The following is a 25,319-nucleotide window of genomic DNA, read 5'->3' as shown; positions in this document are numbered from 1 at the left end:
CATGTCTGTTTCGTCGGCCGGAGCCAGGATATGACTAGCCCCTTGTATATCCAGTTGAACTTACATCTACACACGAGCAGATCACAAAAATACGATCGCACGCACAAACATCTACGTAAGCTTTGCTTCTACTGAAATTAATTTAATTTCTCACTTTCCTACTGCATCTTTTCACTTCAGTTTACCTACCACTATAAGTCTTTTCAATTTTTCTGCCTCTCCCTACCGCTAAGCGTCCTACTCCTTTTCCTTACTTTGTTGGTTGAGGTTATTGTTGAATGAATATCCCATAAGCAACCAGTTACAGACATTGATTTCAGCGTCCAACTCCAATTAGGTCTCCTGTACCACGACATCAGGAAAGAAATGTCCCTGCGAATCGCCCAGTGGCAGTAGACCTTTTCCAGACACAAATGTCTTTTAATTTTCATACAGACACCTCTTCCCACCTACAACAACCGATCCCGCGCGAGCGAGTGGTCTTTTATAAGTAGTCCATAATCCATTCTTCTTGAAACATCTCGCACAGGTGCTTTGTAACTGAGACATCAGTCGACTCATCACTAAGGGAACATGAAGTTTGTTGTAGGTCTCTGATTATTGAGCCATGAAGATACTATTGTACAACATTAGTGAGCATAGTGGTGTATTTTGTGAATGTAGGACAAAAGGTCCCCGGACAAAATGTCCCCAGACAAAATGTCCTGAAATCTGCACCCCCGGGACAAAATGTCCCCACACCGTATTTTGTTCTGTGGTGTTTCACACAGTAAAAAAAGAAAATGCATTTTCTCTCTCTCCTGGTTTTATTTCTATTGAATACACTGGCAATTTTTCTTTCATATGCTACTTTACAGAAAGAAGGATCCCTTCAGTGCTTATGTTCTCTCCTGATAACCAAGCAACAGTACATGAAAATGTATACATGAACATTATACTAATGTGTTTCATATCATGGAAGCAGATTAACATTTGATAAGGTCAGCATGGCCTGTAAAGGATATGTTAAGGTATTGTAACAAAACAGCATTTCAATTTCCTTTTCTTTATTGTGAAGTTTGACAATATCAATGAATGGTGCTACAAACATTCATCTGTTTGTGTACTTTTCTATTAATTTGTTTAGTACAGATCATATGGCATTCTACTGGTTCTATAACATATCATACTCAAGCTTAAATTTGACAGTTTTCAACAAATATAGATTGAGATTATAATTTTTTTTATATCTTCTGGTCCTATAATACATCCACTAGTGTATGTAGAATTCCACGACTGCGTTGTTAAATACATAATTTCATACAGTACTGTGTTCAAATAACTTATTGGAGAGCATAAAAAGCAACACACACACACACACACACATATGTACATATATATATATATATATATATATATGTGTGTGTGTGTGTGTGTGTGTGTGTGTGTGGTTGTGTGATTCACCATGATCTTGGTTCACGTGTTGGACTCGTGATCAACAGCTATTACCTTCCCAGAAGAGTTCAGAGCTTACATACGACCAATCTATGGGTAATGCAGTGACCTTGCATGCACACACACACCCAACTTCCCGCCCACATGAGTTGGAGTAACAACTCGCAGTGCAGATACTGAAGTTATTTCAGCTCTGTGCGGGATTCGAACGCGGACCGCCGTAGTTGCGGCCGCGATCGCTACCACTGTGCCACGAGACGTACTTACCTAGTTGTATTATACAGGAAGGGAGCTATGCTCGTAGTGACCGTCTTTGTATCTTTCAGCATCTAGTTTGTTCTCAAATTCTTGTATAGTTTTTGCACATACTACTGTTTCAATCAATTTGTTCCAGACATCCAATGTCGTAATTAAATGAACAAAACTGAACGTTAGAATACTTACCTGTTTGAGTTCTCTAACAAATCGTTATAACAGAATATAAGTTTGAGGCTTCGATGGCTGTAGATCCTTGCCGAGGTTTATTGTCCTTCTGGTGACAGGGTTAAAGCTTGTCACTGGTACCAGGGTTGAAGCTAGTCTGGCGTACCGGGACTTGTTCGGCAGGAGTTTTTAATGAGCCTTCAAAACGTTTTCGAAGCCACGGGACAACTGATACTTGAAGTAAGTTCTCAAGTTCCCGATTTGTTAATCAAATCATAACATAGGTTTGAATAAATAATAAAGAGGGAGGGGAGTTTAATAATATTAATTAGAATTACAATAGTTTGGTACGAAGTTACAGGAAAGATTCCAGATTCGAAAATTAAACAAGCTTTCGGGAAATTGCCATTCCCGTAACAACAATTACCACACCACCACTCTATGTGGGAAACTATTTTTTCTTTCAGATCTCTTCTAGAACTATCCTTTTTGAGTTTCTTTTCATGTTCTCTTGTTTTTCTTTTATCCCACTTTAATAAAATTTCAGTGTCAAGGACTTCCATGCCTTTCTTGATTCTGTAAATGGCCAGTAGATCTTCTCTTTCTCTTTGTTCCAGGGTTGGTAGTTCCAGTTTGGACAATATTTGTATGTCAATTTTGAAAGGGTTGGCACCATCTTTTTCATTGCTCTTTGGATTCTTTTAATTTCTTTATATTGTTTTTGTGCTGGATGTCCATATTGTTGCAGCGCACTCCAATCTTGGTCTTATCAGTATGACTAATATTTTCTTTACCATTACCTCATCCAAGTAGTTAAAAGCCACCTTTATTGCTCTTAGTCAATTGTGGGTTTCTCCAACAATTTTGTTAGTATGCTTCTCTTGTGACATGTCTTGGTTAATAATTACTCCTAGGCCCTTTTCTGAGCTAAATTTTTTACTTTCTTTGTACCAATTTTATATTGCCCTGATATTCTATTTCCATTTTTTTTTTTTTTTTCAAAATCCATTATGCTACATTTCTTGATGTTGAAGTTCATGGCCCACTTTTGGCTCCATTCCCAGATTTTGTCCAGGTCTCTCTGTAGTGATTCACAGTCTTTTTCTGTATTTACTTTCTTTAGTAGTTTTGCGTCATCTGCAAAGAAGTTCATATAACATTCTATACCTTCATCCATGTTTTTTATATGTATGGCGAACATTATTGGAGCTAATACAGAACCTTTTGGGACTGCACTTACCATTTCTTCCCAGGTTGAGTTTCTGTCTCTAAGTACCACCCTCATTTTACTCTTTTTCAAGAGATCTTCCATCCATTTCAATAACTTTCCTTGTACACCTCCTGTCATTTTGAGTTTTCTTAGTAGCTTTTTGAGTGGTACTTTATTGAATGCCTTTTGTAAATCCAGGAAAGTACAATCAGCCCATCTGTCCCCTTCCTGCATTATGTCTACTAGTCTCAAATAAAAACAAATCAAGTTAGTGGCACTTCAATAGGTAACCTACTCAAAGCATCAGCAACTACATTGGTTTTACCACTTTTAAGAATGAGATCATAGATATAGTGTGACAACAAAACAGACCACCTGATTAATCTTGCATTTCAATTTATTGGATTTGCTTTGTTTTCTTTTTTTCTGAACAATTCAAGAAGTGGTTAATGACCAGTTCTCAACTCAAAATTCCTACCTAATACATAGTATCTAAACTTTGTGACACCAAACACTAGTGCTAGCCCTTCATGGTCAGTCTATGAATAAGTTTTCTCAGCAGAAGTAAGCTTTTTACTTGTAAATGCAATACGTTTTTCAACATTATTTTCAACCTGTATCAATATACAATCTACACCTACTGGAGAAGCATCACATTCTAGAATCAATTTTGACTTTCCAGTAAAGCATGATAAAACATCAGATTTGCATAAAGTTTCTTTAATGACATTACAAGCTACTTGGCACTGTTTTGACCACACACACTTGATAATGTTTTTTGTTAAAAATCATAGTGGTAACAAAATTTCAGAATCTTATGGACAAATCTACTATAATGAGTGACTAATCCAAGAAATGACTGTAGCTCATGTAAGTGTTTTGGTACTGGAGCATCAAGGATAGCTTTAACTTTATTTGGTCATGGATTTAAACCTTCTCCAGAAATCACATAACCAAGGAAATTAATTACAGTCTTATTAACCTCACATTTTTCCAGATTCAACTTGACATTAGCCTCACCCAATTCATTCAAAACAAGCTTATCTTTATTACTTTGGTCTTCTTTTGACTTGGCACAAATAAGGATGTCATCTGAACAAATAATTAAACCATCCATACCACTTAATTATTGTGATATGTACCTTTGAAAAACTCGTGGTGCAGATGCCAGTCCACAAGGCAATCTTTTGTATTTAAACTATCCTTTTTCAGTTGAGATAAAGTATTTCTGATCTTCTACAGAAAACTTTTTTTTTTTTAAACATGCGTTATACAAATCTGACTTACAGAACACATGATTATCTTCAACTGTAGCCAACATCTCATCAAGCTTAAGTAATGAGTATTTCTCATTTTACCTGAATCTTTGAAAACTGGTACAATGGGTGAAGCCCAATCACTATAAGCTACAGGTTCTATGATTTCATTGTCCAAAAGCTCTTCTACAGCAATATTAACTAACTCTTTGTGAGCTAATAGCACTTGCTTTGCTTTGCTGAATTTAGGAGTAGCATCTTTGTTCATATTTTAGTTTGAACTCCTTTAATAGGTGAATCTTCATTTGATAACTATCCAAAAGTTGTTTAGGATTATCAGAAACATTCATGCCATTTACTGATTTCACTTTCAAAGCTTCATCTAAACATGGGATCTTAATACCTACTTTGTTCATTAGATCTCTACCACATAAATCATTACAGTGTGAATCAGTAACAAAAAATCTATGCTTTGTACTATACTCGTAGAAGTGGGGTGCAGTAGCAGATGTCTTAACGGATTGTTCTACCAGAGTCCTGGGTACTACTAGGAGACGGCATAGAGACTGGTTTGACGATCAGAGAGGGGACATCCAGACCCTTATTGATGAGCGAAACAGGCTAAACCTAAGATACCTTCGCAATCCAACAAATGGAAATCATGGAAAACTTAAAGCAGCACGGAGTCAGGCTCAACGCGAACTGAGAAGAATGCAAAACAGCTGGTGGACGCAGTTGGCAGCAGAAATTCAGGGCTACGCCGATGTTGGTAATCAGCAGCAATTCTACTCGGCAATAAAAACTGCGTATGGACCCCGTCATGGCCCCATCCACCCTGTGAGAGGAGCAGACGGCACCCTTATAACTGGAAAATCAGCCATACTTGCACGATGGGCGGAACACTACCAAGAGTTACTGAACAGGCACACCCCTGTAGACCCCTCATTCATACAAAATGTACCAGAGTTACCGGTCTTAGAGGAGTTGGATGAACTTCCAACAATACAGGAGGTCTCGAACGCAGTGGCCTCGTTAAAAAACAATAAAGCTCCAGGACCTGATGCAGTTCCTGCGGAGATCCTTCGACATGGTGGGAAGGCTGTTGTCCGAGCCTTGCACACACTAATCACAGCAGCTTGGAACTCCGGCTGCGTCCCACAACAATGGAAAGATGCGGATCTCATCAGCATTTATAAAAATAAAGGTGATAGAGCTGATTGTAATAATAGCCGAGGGATTTCACTCCTATCAACCGCTGGCAAGATATTAGCCAGAATTCTGCTCTTGCGACTCATTGAGACAATATCTGAGAATGTTTTACCTGAAAGCCAGTGCGGTTTCAGAAAAAACCGCAGCACAACCGACATGGTGTTTGTCATACGCCAGATACAAGAGAAGTGCATTGAGCAACATTGTAATCTATATATGGTTTTCATTGACTTGACGAAAGCCTTTGATACTATAAATAGGGAATTGCTGTGGGAGGTGCTTCATAGATTTGGATGCCCACCAAAGTTCCTAAACGTAATCAAGGCCCTTCATGACGGTGCAATGGTTAGAGTCCTTGGTAACGGTATTAGATCTGACCCTATCAATGTGTGCACCGGTGTGCGACAGGGCTGTGTCATTGCTCCTGTAATTTTTAACCTGTACCTCGCAGCTGTTATGATCGCTGCTGCACAAGGCATCAGCCCAGAGGACGGTGTGCCACTTTCTTATCGATTGGACGGCAATCTCTTCAACCTACGACGACTGAAAGCGCCCACAAAAACTACTAGAGATTGCGTGGTTGAGCTCCAGTATGCGGATGATGCCGCAATTGTGGGATGCACTTCTGATGGCCTTCAGCGCAATCTCCAAGAACTGGAACAAACCTACACACGCGCGGGCCTTGTAATTAGCACCGACAAAACCGAAGCGATGTCCACTTTGCAGCCCAAAATTGAGCCCACCACCTTCAAAGTGTATAACACATCGATCAAAAATGTGAATAGCTTTAAATACTTGGGTTCAATTATCAACAGTAAAGGTAATATGACTGATGAAATACATCGTAGAATCAGCCTTGCCTCGACCTCTTTCGGAAAACTCTCAGGGAGAGTGTTTCTTTGTAGGGACCTCACTGTACGCACAAAGATCGCAGTTTACAAATCAATCTGTCTCTCTATTCTGCTCTACTCAAGTGAAACCTGGGTCCCTTACCGAGGGCACATCAAGACGCTAGAGAGGTTCCACATAAGCTTCCTGCAGAAGATTCTTGGCCTTAAGTGGTGGCACCGCATACCTCACACGGAGATACGAATGAGGGCGGGTGTAGATTCTCTTGAAGCTATGATCGTGCGGAAACAGCTCAGATGGATTGGACACGTGTCAAGAATGCCGGAAAATAGACTCCCAAGGCAGATTTTATATGGAGAACTCGCAGAAGGACGACGATCAGTGGGTGGGCAGCGCAAACGGTACAAAGACTGCTTGAAGGCTAACTTGAAAAAGTGTGGCATCCAACCTATGCAACTAGAAACACTAACTGAAGACAGAGATGAGTGGAAGGCGACCTGCCAGTCGGGAATGACCTCATTCAACCAAATTTATGACAGAGTGGCTGAAGAAAGACGAGCTAGGCGCCATCGTCCAGCTCTCCCAGATGGAGAGTACGTGTGTGACATCTGTGGACGTGTATGTGCCGCCCGCATTGGACTCGTCAGCCACCGCAAGACCCATCAACGCTGAATTTCTTTCATCTTTCAACTCCTTCGCATGGAGTGACGTCATCGTCGAAATCGACGGACAGCTTTATGCATGCATGCACTCGTAGTTGTTAAATCTTACTACAAGAGGACCTCCATAAGCAGTCAATTCTTTGGAAAATGGAGTCATTTTAACATTTAGTACTTTTAGCTAATTTTCACATAACAGTGAAACACATGAACCAGATTCTATCTCTAAAGATATAGCTTTATCATTTAACATAAACATGTACATTTCTGGTCTACCATATTTGATACAATTACATGAAACTTTCAGCAACATGTTTTATCACTGTGTTCTAACTCATTTCCATTCTCTGGTTCAGATTCAGAAACTTATTTTACATCTTTATTCTCAAAACTCTTAGAACTATTTTGCTTCAAACTATTATTGGATTTGTATGAATCATTTTGCTTAATTCTACCATTTTTTTTTTTTTTCTAAATGACCCTTGCAACCATAAAAGTTACATTCCAAGTTTTTAAATGTACTAGCAGAACTTGGATGCAGGAAACCACAATGCTTACACTTTGACATAGCCTTGCTATGCACTTTATGCACAAGTGTACCTGATGAACTGGACTTTGCCATCTCTCCTTTCCCCATGTGAACTAAGTGACAGAATGCGGTCTAGGAGTGTTGAAGATGTCAAAGCTTCTAGTTTCAGGCCTTCAGCAAGTAGATATTTGAAGTATGATACTTCATCAGTTGCCATAAACAGTTGGTCTTGCAGCCTGGCATCAAACGTTGCACCAAAGGTGCAATCCTTCGCCAGTTTTTTCAGGTCTGCATATAGCTCTTTCACAGTTTCTTTTTCAACTATACGCCATTGTTGAAAAGAACACAAGCTTCGGTGATATGATGGCTTAGTGATAAAATGTTTTTTCAGTAATTCAATAAGCTCATCATATGTCTTTGTAGTTGGCATGTCTGGAGCAGTCACAGTTGTTAAACTTCCAAACATTTTAGTGCTTATGCAAACAGTAGATTTTTCTTCTTGACAGCATCAGTTATTTCCCAAGTGGCTAAATGTGCTTGAAACAAACCAAATAAACATCAAATGGCAGTTCTTCAGAGGAGTTAAACAGTCCAATCTTTATGGAAGATGCCATCTTTTAAATCTGATCTAGCTTCTTGGCTATCAAAAACTTTCAAGCAAATTTAGGTCATCTTAAAACATTTTCTCTAATAGGAGAAAAACAAACAGGTGATTTCCAGTGTTGTGTAACACCAAGTAATATAAGTAAAGACACCTATACTAGGTGTGGTCACCCTTAGCCTAGTCTAGACACCAGACGTCATGACGCACGTAATCAAAGGAGGCTGAGGTGCCCAATGATTTCTGAAAAACATTCAAAAACACTTTGTGACTCATCACCATTGTTATATCTTAGCTTTTCTGTGCATATTAATCAGTTTCATCATTAATATCCTTAAATTAAGAAGGATAAACCAAACAAATCCTTGCCACTACATCGTATATATTACACTTTGTTTACATCATGGCACCCACTAATGCAAAAACATCAAGAAAACAAAAGCGAAAGGCACATATCGCCATGAACCTAAACATTGTTTTAATCTGAATACACTACACACGTGTCATTTGAGACTATTATTTCATGACAGCTGCATCACACAGATCACACTGGAATTGCTTCTCTCCAGTGGGTCATCATAGGCAGTTTGATGAAACTCTTTCGTAAGAAAGATGCATCACATAGGTCACACTGTAAGGGCTTCTCTCCAATGTGTCACCTATGATCTTTGAGATCCCTCATATTGGACATTTACCCACCCACCCCCATGGACAATAACCTATAGGGTAGTTGTCCTTGTGGGGTTATTGTCCATGGGTAGTAGTTGTCCTAATACAACTCTTACAAGTAAGCTGCTTTGCACAAGTGACATCGGAAAGGCCTCCTGTGTGGGTCATCATGTGACATTTGACATCACCCTTTTGTGAGAAAACTGTATTACACTGATCACATTAAAATGGCTTCTCCGTAGTGTGGTTCATCATGTGACACTTGAGAGCACCGTTTTGTGAGAAAGCACAATCACACAGGTCACACTGGAAAGGCTTCTCTCCAGTGTGGGTCATCATGTGACGTTTGAGAGCACCCTTTTGGGAGAAAGCAGAATCACACAAGTCACACTGGAAAGGCTTCTTTCCAGTGTGGGTCATCATGTGACGTTTGAGAGCACCCTTTTTTGAGAAAGCAGAATCACACAGGTCACACTGGAAAGGCTTCTCTCCAGTGTGGGTCATCATGTGACATTTGAGAGTACCCTTTTGTGAGAAAGCACAATCACACAGGTCACACTGGAAAGGCTTCTCTCCTGTGTGGGTCATCATGTGACATTTGAGAGTACCCTTTCTTGAGAAAGCAGAATCACACAGGTCACAGAGGAAAGGCTTCTCTCCTGTATGGGTCATCATGTGATTTTTGAGATGCCCCTTTAGTGTGAAAGCTGTATCACAAAGGATACATTGGAAAGGCTTCTCTCCAGTGTGGGTCATCATGTGACATTTAAAATCACCCTTTTGTAAGCAAATTGTATCACACATTACACACTGGAATGGCTTCTCTCCTGTGTGCTTCATCATGTGACGTTTGAAATCACACTTTTTTGAGAAAGCTCCACTGCACAGGTCACACTGAAAAGACTTCTCTCCTGTGTGGGTAATTATGTGATACTTGAGATTACCTTTCTGTGAGAAAGCTGCATCGCACAGATTACACTGAAAAGGCTTCTCTCCTGTGTGGGTCATCATGTGCTGTCCGAGATCACTCCTCTGTGAGAAAGCTGCATCGCACAGGTTACACTGAAAAGGCTTCTCTCCTGTGTGGGTCATTATATGACGTTTGAGATCACCCTTCCGTGGGAAAGCTGCATTGCATAGCTCACATTGGAAAGCCTTCTCTTTAGTGTGGAACATCATATGAATCTTGAGGTCGCCTTTTCGTGAGAAAGCTGCATTGCACAGGTCACATTGGAAAGGCTTTTCTCCTGTGTGGGTCATCATGTGATATTTGAGATTACCTTTTTGTGAGAAAGCAGAATTGCATAGTTCACACTGGAAAGGCTTCTCTCCTGTGTGGGTCATCATATGACGTTTGAGATCACGCTTGCTTGAGAAAGCTGCATGGCACAGGTCACACTGGAATGGCTTCTCTCCTGTGTGGGTCATCATGTGACGTTTGACATCACTCTTCCATGGGAAAGCTGCATTGCACAGGTCACATTGGAAAGATTTCTCACCAGTGTCGGTCATACTGTGATATTTGAAGTGGGACTTTTCTGAGAATGCAGAATCACACTGGAAAGGCTTCTCTCCTTTGTTGGTCATCACTTGATATTGAAGATGACTTGTGAGATAGCTGTGCCACAGATGTCACATTGGATTCTCTGCAATATATAAGAAATTCATAGAATCTATAGGTCTCCCAAAGAAATGTTGATAATTACCCTGAAAAAATGTAATTATAAGATTGACACAGATGTGCCACAGATGTCACACTGGATTCTCTGCAATGTTTAAGAAATTCATGGAATCTATAGGTCTCCCAAAAAAAAATGTTGTGATAATTCCCCTTAAAAAAAAAATCAATTATAAGATTGGCATCTAAATCTTTGAGGTGCATTCGTTTTATTACATTGACCTAATCGTAGTATACGAAAAAGGTGCAACGCTTGTTGGGTCCCATCTCCTATTCTTCAATTTCCATCATACTTAGCCTCAAATTTCGGTACAGTGCCAACTTAATTATCCTTGATTTCTAATTGTCATTTTTAGATTTGAACCTATGTATTCCTTGAACTTTGGCTATTTCACCTAACCTATTCCATGTATTTATGCATATATATACATGTATAATATATATATATATATATATATATATATATATATATATATATATATATATATATATACATATGTATAATAATGTGTAATAATAGGATTATGGACTATGTACACATACCATTTCATGCTCAAGTCCTTTTGTACCAAAACAAATTATGTATGTATCCAGACTTCTCATCACCAACTACTTGACTGCTGTTAATATTGGTCAATGATTATATTCATTTGGCAGAGCTGGGCACGTTCCTTGGTGAGTTCCTGGTGAGACTTCTTCCAGTCTCTATCCTTGCAGACTTAATTCCAACTTGCTCCCATCCTGTCCCCTTGTACACCACATCACCTTACTTTACCCACATTTGCCTTAAAATTTCTCCAATCACATACCTTTCCAAAGTCTGTCACTAACTCCCTTAATCCCCCCTATGACCCTGCTGCAAGCACAATGTCGTCAGCAAATAACAACCGGCTCACGTCCCACTTTTCTCCATTTTTATCAACCATTTCCAATTCCCTGCCCATTCACCTCCTGCACCACCCATTCCATGTACACACTGAACAGACATGATGACATGACACATCCATGATGCAGCCTCACCTTTATCCCAAAACACTTGCTCTCTCCCTTCCTAATTCTAACAGATTCTACAACTCTTGTAAAATCTCTTGACTGCCCTTAACAGCTTCTCCCAATCACATATATCTGCAATACCTCCCATAGTGCCTTCCTGTCTACCCTGTTATAAACCTTTTATAAATCCATAATGGTCCAAGGAACATCCTTGAGTTTTACTAAAGCTTTCTCACATGTCTACAAAAATCTGGCCCATGCAACCCCCTTCCTAAACCCATGCTGTTCCTTACCAATTACTACCTGTTCCTCTCCTTATTCCCTCAATTAAAACCCTCCCATAAGCCTTCCAACTACACTCAACAAATGCATCCCTCTGAAACTACTACACTTATATTTGTCTTGTTTTACCTTCATATAGTGGAAACCACAAAAATGGTACACTGCTCATTATGATGGTGTTTGCTTTGACCCATTTGTACTGTTTCACTACAGTGTAAACATAGTTACCAGATAAAATCTCTGACATGAGCCACTGTCCAATATGTGTACTAGATATAATTGCTGGCAATATTACATAAGCTTTTTCCTACTAAAATGGGGGTAGCAGTGTCAAAGCATGCCTTTCACCCATCCCACACTCTTAAGTTGGTCTTGCATTTGCCTAGTTGTTGGTTCGAATTACATACTACTCTCCACTTATAAGGAAGGTGGCTAAGTCAAAGGCATGCACCTACTCACACTCATTCCACTCCCATCCACCACCCTTTCCCCCATCTCATCTCAGCTCCTCATGCATTGCTGTCAGTGCAATCACCCCTTCATGCATCTCCTTTTGGCATCCATTCCCAGGTACCTATTTCTCATAACACATTGAGTATATATTTCCATTTTTACCTTCCCCTGTGGTAGGGGGAAGAATGAATACTTCCACTGAGTCTTCCTACTTGGGCAACAAAGGCAGCTAAAATAGGATGGAGTGTGGGTCTAGGCATCCTACTCTCTGTAGCCCTATGGGTACATTCCTGCGAGATATCAGGGCCAATTCTTAGCAGTAACTATTGATTACCTGTCCCAAGAGTCCATACACATATGGCAAAAGTGATGGCTTTGGCCCCAGCCATGCACATCCTGATGTAGGCTCATCACCTACCTTCTTCTTCATGTTAAACTTGCTCACAGCCCCCTTCTAAGGATGCAAGATATTAATGTTCCATAGTTTAATTCAAGTTCATATCAGATTCACGGAATCTGATATTAACTTTGCTGCTAAACTCATTTTTCATTTTTCAGGGGACACTCCCATGACTTTATTTATTGTAGAAATAGCACCAAAAGCCTATGGAGAAAACTATAAAATATTGATGTCTTACACTCTTGAATAAAAAGTATATTGCCCTACCAACCCAATTTAATCTATCACCACCTCTACTTACATGGGGTTGGGTTAGGTTAGATTCACCCACCCCCTTCCTGGCCAATCCATCAACCATTACCAAAACATACAGGCGAGATAAGCTTATCGAGTGATAGTTATACAGTGAGAACAGCCAATTCAATTGATATACAATTAAATTTGTCTAACAAAATTGTGCCCCAAGGCAATCTTACCCCTAAATCATAATGGCAAGACAAAATTCTTTGGTGTATTTTGATATAGCTCTTGTATAAACAATATGCATGCTCACTTTCATTTATATTTCATATATAAACCCCGGGAATGGTGGCTAAATTGAACACTCAAGTGAATTTCCGGCTAACATTCTACTCACTTTTGTTACCTGTTTTGCTAGCAAACCAAAGACCATATACAGAAGATAGGAAAACAGCGAGTTTTGATGTCCGTGTCAATAGTGCTGTGCCAGGCCGCTAGATGGCTGTGTTGATGCAAAAGTATCGTCTGTTTGTTTCCCGGCATCTATTCAAAATCATGTATAGCAGGTCGCACCCATGTGTTCTCTGCAAGAGCAGAAAAGAAATAACGCCAAACCATGTCTTTCACGCTTTTCCAAAGGATACAGCAAGGTAATTTGTACCATGTGTTTTTGGTGTAATAATGTGTCATCTAATTTACCATAGGAAGGAAATATATTGTCCCCAGACATGTCGCCAATAAGATATTGTTTTAAGGATCATACATTATATATATATATATATATATATATATATGCAGTATATTATAAAAATACATATATATATATATATATATATATATATAAATATATATATATATAATATATATATAAATATTTATATATAAAAATATATATACTATATATATATATATATATATATCAATGTAACTTAAAAAATAAAGTCTTTCCAGTTTTTCCCGTTTTTCAATCCGTGGCATGTTGGGGACATCGGGTGGGTGTAAGGTTGTCCAATAGGAAGAAGAAGAAGAAGAAGAAGAAGAAGAAGAAGAAGAAGAAGTAGAAGAAGTCGGGGTCAGGTGGTATTGGTGCTTTTCTTCTTCTTCCTCGGGTTGTTGTTCTTCTTCTTCTTCTTCTTCTTCTTCTTCTTCTTCTTCTTCTTCTTCTTCTTCTTCTTCTTCTTCGCGTTCATCTTCTTCGCGTTCATCTTCTTCTTCTTCTTCTTCGCGTTCTTCTTCTTCTTCGCGTTCTTCTTCTTCCTCCTCTTCTTCGCGTTCTTCTTTGTCTTCGCGTTCTTCTTCTTCTTCGTCTTCGCGTTCTTCTTCTTCTTCTTCTTCTTCTTCTTCTTCTTCTTCTTCTTCTTCTTCGTCTTCTTCTTCTTCTTCTTCTTCTTCTTCTTCTTCTTCTTCTTCTTCTTCTTCTTCTTCTTCTTCTTCTTCTCCTTCGGATCTAGAGGACTCGAGCGGATCTTTGAGACTCGAGTGGATCTAGAGGACTCGAGCGGGTCTTTGGGACTCGAGCGGATCTAGAGGACTTGAGTAGATCTTTGGGACTCGAGCGGATCTTTGGGACTCGAGCGGATCTTGGGCGTAACTTAAAAAATAAAGTCTTTCCAGTTTTTCAATCCGTGGTATTTTGGGGACATCGGGGGGGGGGTGTAAGGTTGTCCAATAGGAAGAAGAAGAAGTCGGGGTCAGGTGGTATTCTTCCTCTTCTTCTTCTTCTTCTTCTTCTTCTTCTTCTTCTTCTTCTTCTTCTTCTTCTTCGCGCTCTTCTTCTTCGCGTTCTTCTTCGCGTTTTTCTTCTTTTTCGCGTTCTTTTTCTTCTTCGCGTTCTTCTTCTTCCTCCTCTTCTTCGCGTTCTTCTTCTTCGTCTTCGCGTTCTTCTTCTTCTTCTTCTTCGTCTTCGCGTTCTTCTTCTTCTTCGTCTTCTTCTTCTTCTTCTTCTTCTTCTTCTTCTTCTTCTTCTTCTTCTTCTCCTTCGGATCTAGAGGACTCGAGCGGATCTTTGAGACTCGAGTGGATCTAGAGGACTCGAGCGGATCTTTGGGACTCGAGCGGATCTAGAGGACTTGAGTAGATCTTTGGGACTCGAGCGGATCTTGAGGGCTCGAGCGGATCTTGGGCGTAAGTCTAAATAAAAATATTTTTCTAAAAAACAAAAATGACGAAAATAAAAGAGGTGAATAATTTACAGTTGCTTATTTTATAGCCTTTGTTTGAAGGTGGGGCGTAGCCCTCCGCGAGCGAAGCGAGGTGCGCCGCAGGCCAAGCCCCCCGGCGCAGCCGGGCTGGCGAAGCCAGGGGCTTGTATATATATATATATTATACTATATGAGCTTTTCTAGGGTATTTTGGGCTAATTCGAACGAATCTGACATTATTTTTTTGGCGATCGAACACCGTTACCCCCGTCCAGGCCCCCATAACCCTTTCCTTCTCACTCCATCCAAGAGGGAGGGTTGATGGGGTTCTTTGCCCTCCTACAAATCCTTAAGACACATTGAATCCTTGTCACATTCAAGACAAGAGAGAGCTGAAACAGGTCTTTTAAGAATTGACAAAGCATAGTGTGGAAAGTAAATAGTGTGGATTACACAGTAATTTAGCTACTTTATTTTTTTTTTTAATTAATGGCAAAGTAAATAGTTAATAGGTAATGATTACACTTTTCTTGATTCAGTACATATTTTTGTAATATTCAATATTGTACATGATAATCTTATTATATACATCTTTGCAGATGTATGGCATGGCTGAATGTTCTCCAGGTCCCACAATTATTTAAAAAATCTGCTCAGGATCTGAACAGGAGTTACAGGCTATGCAGTAGACATTTTTTCCCAAAAAACTACACAAATGGAACAACCAGCTCCAGACTCCTCCAGAATGCAGTACCTGATCAGAATCTTAATTTTATGTATTTAAGTTGTTTATTTGAATATATTAAACATAATGAATTGTTAGAATGTTATTTAAGTGGTTTGCTATTAAATAATCAAAACATAAGTACAGTAGGAATGTTTAATTTTGTTTCAATATTTAGTTTATGTCTAATTTCCTTTGCATGTATGTGCAGGTGTAGCAACAATTCCTCCTATATGAAGTTCCGGAATAAAATCGGAAGGATAAGAAAGAGAAGGAAATAAGATCGGAAGGAGAAGGATACGAAGGAGGAATGTTTAATTTTGTTTCAATATTTAGGTTATGTCTAATTTCCTTTGCATGCATGTGCAGGTGTAGCAACAATTCCTCTTATATGAAGCTCCATCACACCAACAGACAGTAATGGGGAGGTGGCATCTCAGGCTTCATCTGATACAGATATATTAAACCTGGCATGGTTTATAAGTCTGCACCTGAAGTGCCTGTAGCAATTTTCTATCTACAGTATATGGAATCAGGATTTGGTGAGTTAACAAAAAAGAAAAATCACAATAAATTGAATGATTATTATCTTCAATTCTTTATATTATGTGTTACAAATCCCATTTCCAGGTTCTCTGAAGCATGCCATAGAGGATGATTCACATGCATACACAGATTTAAATTTTAGAAAGCTGAATACAAGCGGTAATTATTATTTCTTTTATAACATATAGATGTGCTTATGCCCTATTGCTGAATTTTTATGCTCATGTTTAATATATATATATATAATCACTAATATGTGTTTATTGATTTTGAGAATTGTAGTTTTACCTTAACATATTTATACATAAAATATATACAGATCAAAATACAGAACCCACTGAGGAGGAACAACAACAACAACAACCATACACAACTGTGGAAGATGCAGCTTCAAAAGTAACAAGTGAGACCAATATTTTATATACTTATAGTACTACCTAACATGAGCAAATTCATTAGCATTATCATTAATCATATTAATGTCACTATTTGTAACATTATTTTGGATAACAATGGTTATCATAATGCTAATACTAATAATAAATTTATTTATAACTTTACTCTTGTTATAATATTTTTCCATATTCACTTTAATATCAATATCAATGATAGTTATAATATTTTGAGTGGTAATAATATACTATGTAATAATGTATATATACTAAGATTATATTTGTCCTGTAATATTGTATATTCCTTTTGCAAAAATATTTGTTTTTACTAATATATATATATATATATATATATATATATATATATATATATATATATATATATAATATAATTGTATATGATTAGGGTATATGTGTACATATATGCATAAATATATATATATATTTATATATATATATATATATATATACATATATATATCATTGTATATGATTAGGGTATATGTGTACATATATGCATAAATAAATATATATTTATATATATATATTTTTTCAGATCATTCAGCTAATCCATGTAAAAATGAAAAGAGACTTAAGTCTGCTAATTTGCTGAACAGCTGTAGGAAGCGTATAAATAAATTGATAAAAAAGTAAACATTTTGAAAAAAAAAGGACAAAAGTTCCTGCACAAAATGCAGTCATCCTTCTGAAATTATAAAACACACTTCAAAATATTTAAGTGGTTATGCACTTGAATTTTTTAAATCACAGTTGCAACTTGCTAAAATAAAAAAGAAAGGACACAGAGCAAGCATTTGCTCTTAGCCTTTATTTCAAAAGTGCAAGGGCCTATGATTTATTATCAAAAATCTGTTCTGCCATCACAGAGAATGCTGAGGTATTGGCTACAGAGAATGAATTCTAATGCAGGTTGGAATGACTATGTTTTTTAGGATTTAAAGAAAAAGGCTGAGACAATGAACTGCCAAGATAAAGTGTGTGGTGTGGCATTTGATCTTATGCCTTTAAAACAAGGCATATTTTATAATATCAGTAGGGACAACATAGATGGGTTTGAAAATTTAGGGGAATATGGAAAATCCAACAAAGTTGCTACAAATGTTATGGCGTTCATGGCAAAAGGTTTAAAAAGGAAATGGAAACAGATTTTAGGTTATTTTATTTTTTATACTAGTATAAATTCAGAAACATTAGCAAAGATGGTTCTTGATTGTTTAACCTAATTAAAAACTGCAGGACCAATGCCAAAATTTCTAGTGTGTGATCATGATTCAATCAATAGGAGTACTTATAAGAAATTAAATGTAACCCCAAATTCCCCATTTGTCATGCATGATAATGAGAAAGTTCTTTTTTTTTTATGACACACCGCATCTCCTAAAGAATGTTAGGAATAATATCATGAAGCAAGATATTATAAGGTGGAAATATATAGAGGAATTTTACCTAAGAGATAGAAAAATGAATTTGCGTCTTGCCCCAAATTAACAGATAAGCATATTTTCTGCAACATTTATACATACATATACCAAGGCTTTCCCTTTCAAGGGAGGTAGCCAAAAAGGGAAAGGCATAAAAACACTCCCATCCATTTCATCCCTAAATACACTCCACACCCCTCCCACCCTCCCTCTCATCTGAGCACCTCCTGGATGACGGGTCATCCCTGCACCTTGCCCACAGCCCTGGGTCAGAAGCAGTGTCGCAAGACACAGCACATCTACAGCAAGGCCGCTTCATTTAATCGGCGACCCCCCCTCTCCACTTTTGCAACACTTTTGATAAAATGTGTGTCTCTTTTGCCAGTCAGGTATTTAGCAGAAGTGTTGCAGCAGGAATTTATACTTATGCACATCTGGGTGCTTTACCTGACGAAGCCAATGCAACTGCTGAATTTATTAATAACATGGATAATTTATTTGATACTTTTAATAGTGCTCAACTACATCATTATAAAGAAAGTAAATGTGCAATAAATAGGGAGAATACACAAATTAGTAATTTGCAGCACTTAAGCACATGGGTTTCATCATGGAAAGTTAAAAGATCACTTCCATGCACAGAAGGGTGGAAATTAAATATTTGCAGTTTAATATCATAATGGGAAGATTTTAATTTAAATAATATTTTTCAGTATTTGATCACAAACCGAATTAATCAAGATGCACTTGAAAACCTATTTAGCTCAATTAGAAATGCTGGTGGAAACTCGGACACACCAACTGTCCCTAAATTTGTAATATTTTTAAAAGCATCTATGAATAGGAATTTTATGGAGAAATCTATGAATAGTAACTGTTTAGAAGATGGTAGTGAAATTTTGAAGTATTTCAGAAATGGAAAAAGTACCAATAATGATTTAAATCTAAACTCTTCACCAGATAAAAATTATGACTTAGATAATGTACCAGAAGAAAATTTTTACATTCAAGGGGACAACAGTGAGGGAAACACTGCTCTTGCAACATATTTTTCCACTTTTAATCCAGAAGAATGGACAGTGAACTTGCAAAATACTTTGCATCATTTAATCCAGAAGAGGTTAGTTCTATAAATAATAACATTAATTGTAATCAGTGTGAGATAGAAAATAATATAGTTATATATATAACTGGTTATATATGTCATAAATGTTTAAAAAATCACAAATGCAATGACTGTAATGAGGTTCTTCAAATATCTGAATCTGTTTCAGAACAAAATTATATGTATACACATTTAAAGGATGCAGGTGAGGGAAGGTATTTATATTATGCTAATAATACCATAATTAATTTTATCAAACAAATTGAGACAGTGTTTGTTGAAAATATTGAAAAACTCATGCATGAAGAAAATTTGAAGAGAAAGCTTTCTAATGTAATAAATGCAAAAGATTATCCTTTTAATTCTGTGTGATGATTTGAAAAATATGATAGTTTGCATTTACATTAAGATGCGGCTATATTATTTTACAAAGTTTTATAACAGGAAACTAAACAACAAAAGAAAATGTAATGACAGTGGATATGATGGAGGAAAAAAAAAAAAGGAAATTAATCAAAATTACGCATCAGTAATGCAGTATGATTTGAATTCAATGACTTTTGTATTTACAGAAAGGGATGTCATCAATGATAAAAAGAATTTGGTATATATTCTCTGGATTAGTATGCATATTTTCACAATTTTTTTTTTCCAGTGTTTGTCTTGCATGATATCTTGTTTTATGTTCTGTTTTTCTTTTATGTACATATCTGATTGCTGATTAAATATAGTTCTTGAGTGCAATATATATACATATATATATATATATATATATATTTATATATATATATATAAATATATATATATATATATATATATATATATATATATATATATATATATATATATATATATATATATATACTGTATATAATTGTTCTACTTGTTCTCTTTATTACAATTTTTTTTATTATTATTTGTATTTTCCTTTTGTTTGTTTTATTTTTTCCGTATCTGTATTCTTCAGTTAATACATAAGTTTGGTTTTAAACTTATCTTTCTAATTGTGTATTCGTTTTAGATAAAGGTGCATGATGAATTTCCTATGTCCATGTCTTGCATGTAAATATTATTCATGTCAGAGCATTCTGAGAACATGAATAAAGCATAAAGCTGAGGAAAAATCAAAGTGTTTTCTTAACTATCCACATTGCAATTATTCTAACTTTGTTTAAAAGAGAGATTGAATCTTTATTTTATCTGATAGAAGAAAATAAGCCAAGGACTAAGTATAATGGATTTCACATTTAATGGACTTTAGCTAGAATGTTATTTAGGAACGGTCATTGGTTTAAATTGATAATTACAAGTATTTCAAGTCTTGTATTATTCAATCTGTTGCTCCATATCTCTTTAGTACTGTATTGGTGGATTAAAAAGTATAATGAGATAGACATTTGGGAGTGGATGCTATGAGATTGTATGAAGGAATGATTGTGCCAACAACACTGTATGGGGCAGAAACATAGCACATAAGAGAGGAAGAGTTTAATGTGCGAGTTGAAATGCTGTAATGACACCTAAGCAAGATGCTGTAATGATTATCATTTATTTTATATTATTTGTTTTGTTATCATTTGACTGTTTATTATTATTTACAATTTACCTGTTTGTTTATTATTTAACTATACCTATGCATTTATTTATTATTTATATATATATTTTTTTTTTTTTTTTGCATCCGACCTAGATGTGGACCAAAAGGTCTCCTGTCGGCATGCTCTCCCTTTGTAATCCTTTGTAATTATATAACTAACGACCATTATAGAAAACAATAAATGAAAAAGATATCTAGTGAACATCAGCAAAAAAATAAGTAAGAAAAATACAAACATATCAGCATACACTTCTTTCAAGTTGAAATCAGATTTTATATTAATAAAATTATATTAAAAGATAATATCGAGAAAAAGTTATCACAAGACTACAAATAAGAAATGCAAATATATATATATATATATATATATATATATATATATATATATATATATATATATATATAATAGTTGGCCCTGAAAATATTGTAGTATTGTATTAAGCCAACAGGTGGCGGTAGTGTAGCGGCTGCCATTTTTATCAATAAAGTATTGGAGCTTTCCTATCTCTCCCTACATAGTCTTTGCTAATACACATACGAAAGCTACGAAACTGAAGAAGCAGAAGAAAAGGTTGTAGCTTCGGTCATGGTTAGCAAGGCGTTGTCATTAAAGTGTGTAAGCCAACCTTGTGAAGGCACTTTCAGAAAGCACTTTATTTTTTTAACCATAGACAGACATTGTCTTCGAAGTTGTAGTCAGGTATGTATGGATACAATACATTTTCAACTTGGCTATATCTGTAAACGAAACTATGACTGCGGTAGTCAAACGAAAAAAGTAAGCACAGATTTCATATAATTTTATTTTTATTTTTAATGGGTATATAGTGTCAATAAAACACGTGTTTAAACAACAAAATGCTTGTTCCATTCTAGTTATATTATGTATAAACCCCACGGATGGTGGTTCATTTGAGCATTGAACTGGATAAACAAACTTGCCATTGTCCTTCCCAGCGAATTATCCACATTTCCTGGCAGCAGGAGTCAGTACCATGCGACTCACTTTGGACATCACGACTACGTGGAAGAGATATCCCTAAGAATCGCCCGATAGCAATAGCCCTCTTTCATACACAACTATATTTTAATTTTCTGACAGACATCTCATCACTCCTGCAACTACCGATCCCGCGCGAGTAGAGCGAGTGGTCTTTTCCAGGTAGTCCATAGCTCATTCTTGAAATATCTGACACATAATATGCACAGGTGCTTTGTAACTGAGACATCAGTCGACTCATCAGTAAGGGAAAATGAAGTTTGTTGTAGGTCTCTGATTATTGAACCATGAAGACATTACTGTATGTGCCGTTACGAGAGGTAACGGGGCTTTTTTATATGTCCGTGTATCCCCATGTTTACATATCTTTTTGTCGTAAGGCTCGTTTCCCCTCGGAAGAGGTTTCCAAGTTTGTTTTTCGTAATGTTTAATTTAAGTATGCTGCGAGCAGAAGCTTCGTCTGCTTAAGAATACTATCGTTGTAAGTTGTCTGCAAGCTGTGCTGCAAGATAGCATCTCATTATTTGTACAATGTTCACTTTAAGAATTAGACTTAAGAAGGTGTGTAAGAACCTGTTGCGGTGGTGCGATGTTACGTCGCGCCTCCAGCCAGTGTGGTTTGAAACGCCTTCAGTTGTATACCCCGCTCCCTTCGCGGCCTACTCGGTGAGTTTTGAGCTGAATTTAGTTTTAGATCTGGTATATTGTTTCTTGTATGTCATAATGAATTTAGCCTTAAAGCTGCTCGTATTTCATGTTCAGATTATTTGTAATTCTGTATAAAAGCTGTTAGTAACGAGCGTTGCTCTGGTTTGTTTACAGTTTTTCATCTCCTACTCCTCCTCCTACTACTTCTACTTCTACTCTTCCTCCCAATTACTGTGTGCTGCCATGGTTTCAACGGAAGCACCTGTTGTGTGAAGATGAGAAAGTCGTGTTTTCTATTGCCAATAAATGTTAGCGACGAGTACCCCGTGGATCCTTAACCCCGCGTTGTTTACGTTACGTAATCCAGAAAAGAGGGCACTCGTTACGCTAACCCCCTATGCGTCGCAGAGTAATCTGTGACGCCATAATGAAAAACGATGGCCATTGGCGCTCTCTGCCAAGAAAATCGCTTTCGTGAAGAGGTGAATGAAAAGAGCCGCTGCGAAGGAGTTAAAAGTTAGCCATGCAGTATGCCAAGTCCATCTTGAGGTGTCGGCCAGACCACGCCCTGCACGCCGTTGCCACGTCTAGATTCCCCTCGTCGTCACCACATGAACTTGATGTGTCGCCTTCCTGGCATAAGTTTACGTGTGTGCGCTTGGTTTTGTAGCGCAAGTAAAAGTGTAGTGTAGCGCAAGCCAAAGTGTAGTGATCGTATCGGCGCGCGAGTGTGATGTGGCAGTCTTAGTGATCGTATCGGCGCGCGAGTGTGATGTGGCAACAACGTATGGTTGCCAAGCCCCAACAGTGTTTACATAACACCACGTCGCAGTTAAGCATGTGTTTTTCCTTTGAAGGCAAGCTACCTTGCCTAAATCCTGTCATATGTTAATATAAGCATGCGACTAATGTGCATTTTTAGATTGAACCAAATGTAGGGTTTAATCTGTTGTTGTCTACCTCAATAGTCGTATAGTTAGGAGTGTGGTAACGTACTCCGTGGTTTTCGATTAAGTTCGAGTTTCCTTGTCTTCTTTATCATATTACTGTCTTGTCTCTCACTGTTTCTCTCGCTTGGCAATATGTCTTCCAACCACAGTATAGATGAAGGACCCGTCTCTGGTAGGGTCAGAGTCCTCACGGCTGAAGGGCAAGAGGCTTTTCAGAGAGCGTCTGATCAGCATGAAGAGAGGGTAAAGGCGAGTAGAGAAGGAGTACAAGCCTTATTGGAAGAACCGAATCATGGTCCTTGGTTGTATGAGGCCCACGCTGTGTACCAGGATACTGTAAAAAGGTACCTGGAATTCTTAATGCGTGAACGTACTCCAGAAAGTCTGGCTCGTGCTGAATCAGTGAAGCACGAAGACAGGGATTTTCAGGCATCTTTTCGTCAGGTAATCAGTAACTATGCTTCCTCTTCCTCAGTTGAATTCTCGGAAGAGGAACACCACACTGAACCGTTTTTACAAGATGACCCGAAGTCCAATCAAGTTCCTTTATCCCTCGTCGACCACTCTGAGCGTTGTATGCCCCCTTCCATGAAGGGCAGTTCAAGAAGGTCGGTTAGGTCAGGTCGTTCCAGTAGCACCAGTGTTAGTGTTGCAAGGAAGCAACGAGCCAAGGTGGAGACCGCTCGTATCAGAGTCAAGTTTGCCGAACAGGAGGGTCAGCTTATGAAAGAGCAGGCTGAAATGCAGGCCAAGTTCAAAGTTATGACACAACAAAAGGAGTTGGAAGAAGCCGAAGCCGAACTTAGGCACTTAGGACCCGACGATGATTGGGAAACATGCAGTGACTGGGACCAACTAAAAGGTACAGTCGCTACCCGCACCCAACTATATGTGGAGCAACAGGGTGGTATAGTCGATGTTTCCGCTAGTCAGAAGGATCTGGTAGGCTTGAATCCTGAAAGCCCTGTTTTCAAGCCCTGTTCTGATTTCAGAGTTAACTCACAGCCTGCTAACAATGTTCCATTCAGTTTTGAACCTCGTATCGAAAAGGTAAAGGTGAGGTCTGTGCAACCTGCGCAGCAACCTGTTGCTAACCATGTTTCTTATGTGTCACCACCTGTAGTAAAACCTCCTCGGAGTGCATCTCCTAGGTTGGGGACAACCTCCAATTCTGCCGATTTGAGCAAGTTCTTCTTGCGGAAGGATTTACTTCTTAGCAGGCTGTCTACGTTTGATGATACTGCGGAAGACTATGCTGTTTGGAAAGAGAGTTTCAAGGAAGTCGTGCAAGAGTTAGGCACCTCATGTAAGGAGGAAATAGACCTGTTAGTTAAGTACCTAGGTCCTGAGTCTAAAGAATGGGCCCGTACAACCAGAAACTCAAATGCCAAGAATCCAAACCTGGCGTGCAGTAGAATTTGGGAGCGCTTGGATGACAGGTTTGCTGCCCCTTCGATCATTGAGACTTCAATTAAAAAGAAGCTCGCCAACTTCTCTAGGATTTCACCTAGAGACACCTTAAGGTTATACGACCTGTGTGACATTCTGTACCAGATAGAAGCCTTGAAGGCTAACCCTGTATACAGTACACTGTTTGCATATTATGACGCCTCGTCAGGCATCAATCCCATTGTCGCAAAACTTCCACCCTGTATACAGAAAGCGTGGACTGGCAGAGCCATGAACTACAAGACTGCTCACGGTGTGCCGTACCCACCTTTCTCCTTCTTCATTGAGTTTGTGAAGGAGATGGCAAGGGTCGAGAATGATCCATGTTTCTCTTATCAAAGCCTTGGAGCCGATGGTTTTGTGAAACCAGAGAAGCCACCTCCCTCTAAGTTTCCTCAAGTACGTGTGAAGAAGACTGACACCATGTTGTCCAGTGGCAG

General features: G+C 38.0%; 1 protein-coding gene across 1 annotated transcript; it reads right to left on the bottom strand.

Annotated features, from left to right (window-relative positions):
• Positions 1-8,542: 8,542 nt before the first annotated feature.
• Positions 8,543-10,923, bottom strand: LOC143030610 (uncharacterized). Its single transcript, XM_076193776.1, has one exon. The coding sequence runs from the start codon at positions 10,424-10,426 to the stop codon at positions 9,062-9,064; it is 1,365 nt and encodes a 454-aa protein (XP_076049891.1). The 5' UTR covers positions 10,427-10,923; the 3' UTR covers positions 8,543-9,061.
• Positions 10,924-25,319: the final 14,396 nt, after the last annotated feature.

The sequence above is a fragment of the Oratosquilla oratoria genome, chromosome 12, assembly GCF_046742065.1.
Source record: "Oratosquilla oratoria isolate Oo_2021 chromosome 12, ASM4674206v1, whole genome shotgun sequence".
Taxonomy (NCBI): domain Eukaryota; kingdom Metazoa; phylum Arthropoda; class Malacostraca; order Stomatopoda; family Squillidae; genus Oratosquilla; species Oratosquilla oratoria.
This window is presented reverse-complemented; position numbering and strand designations above follow the sequence as displayed.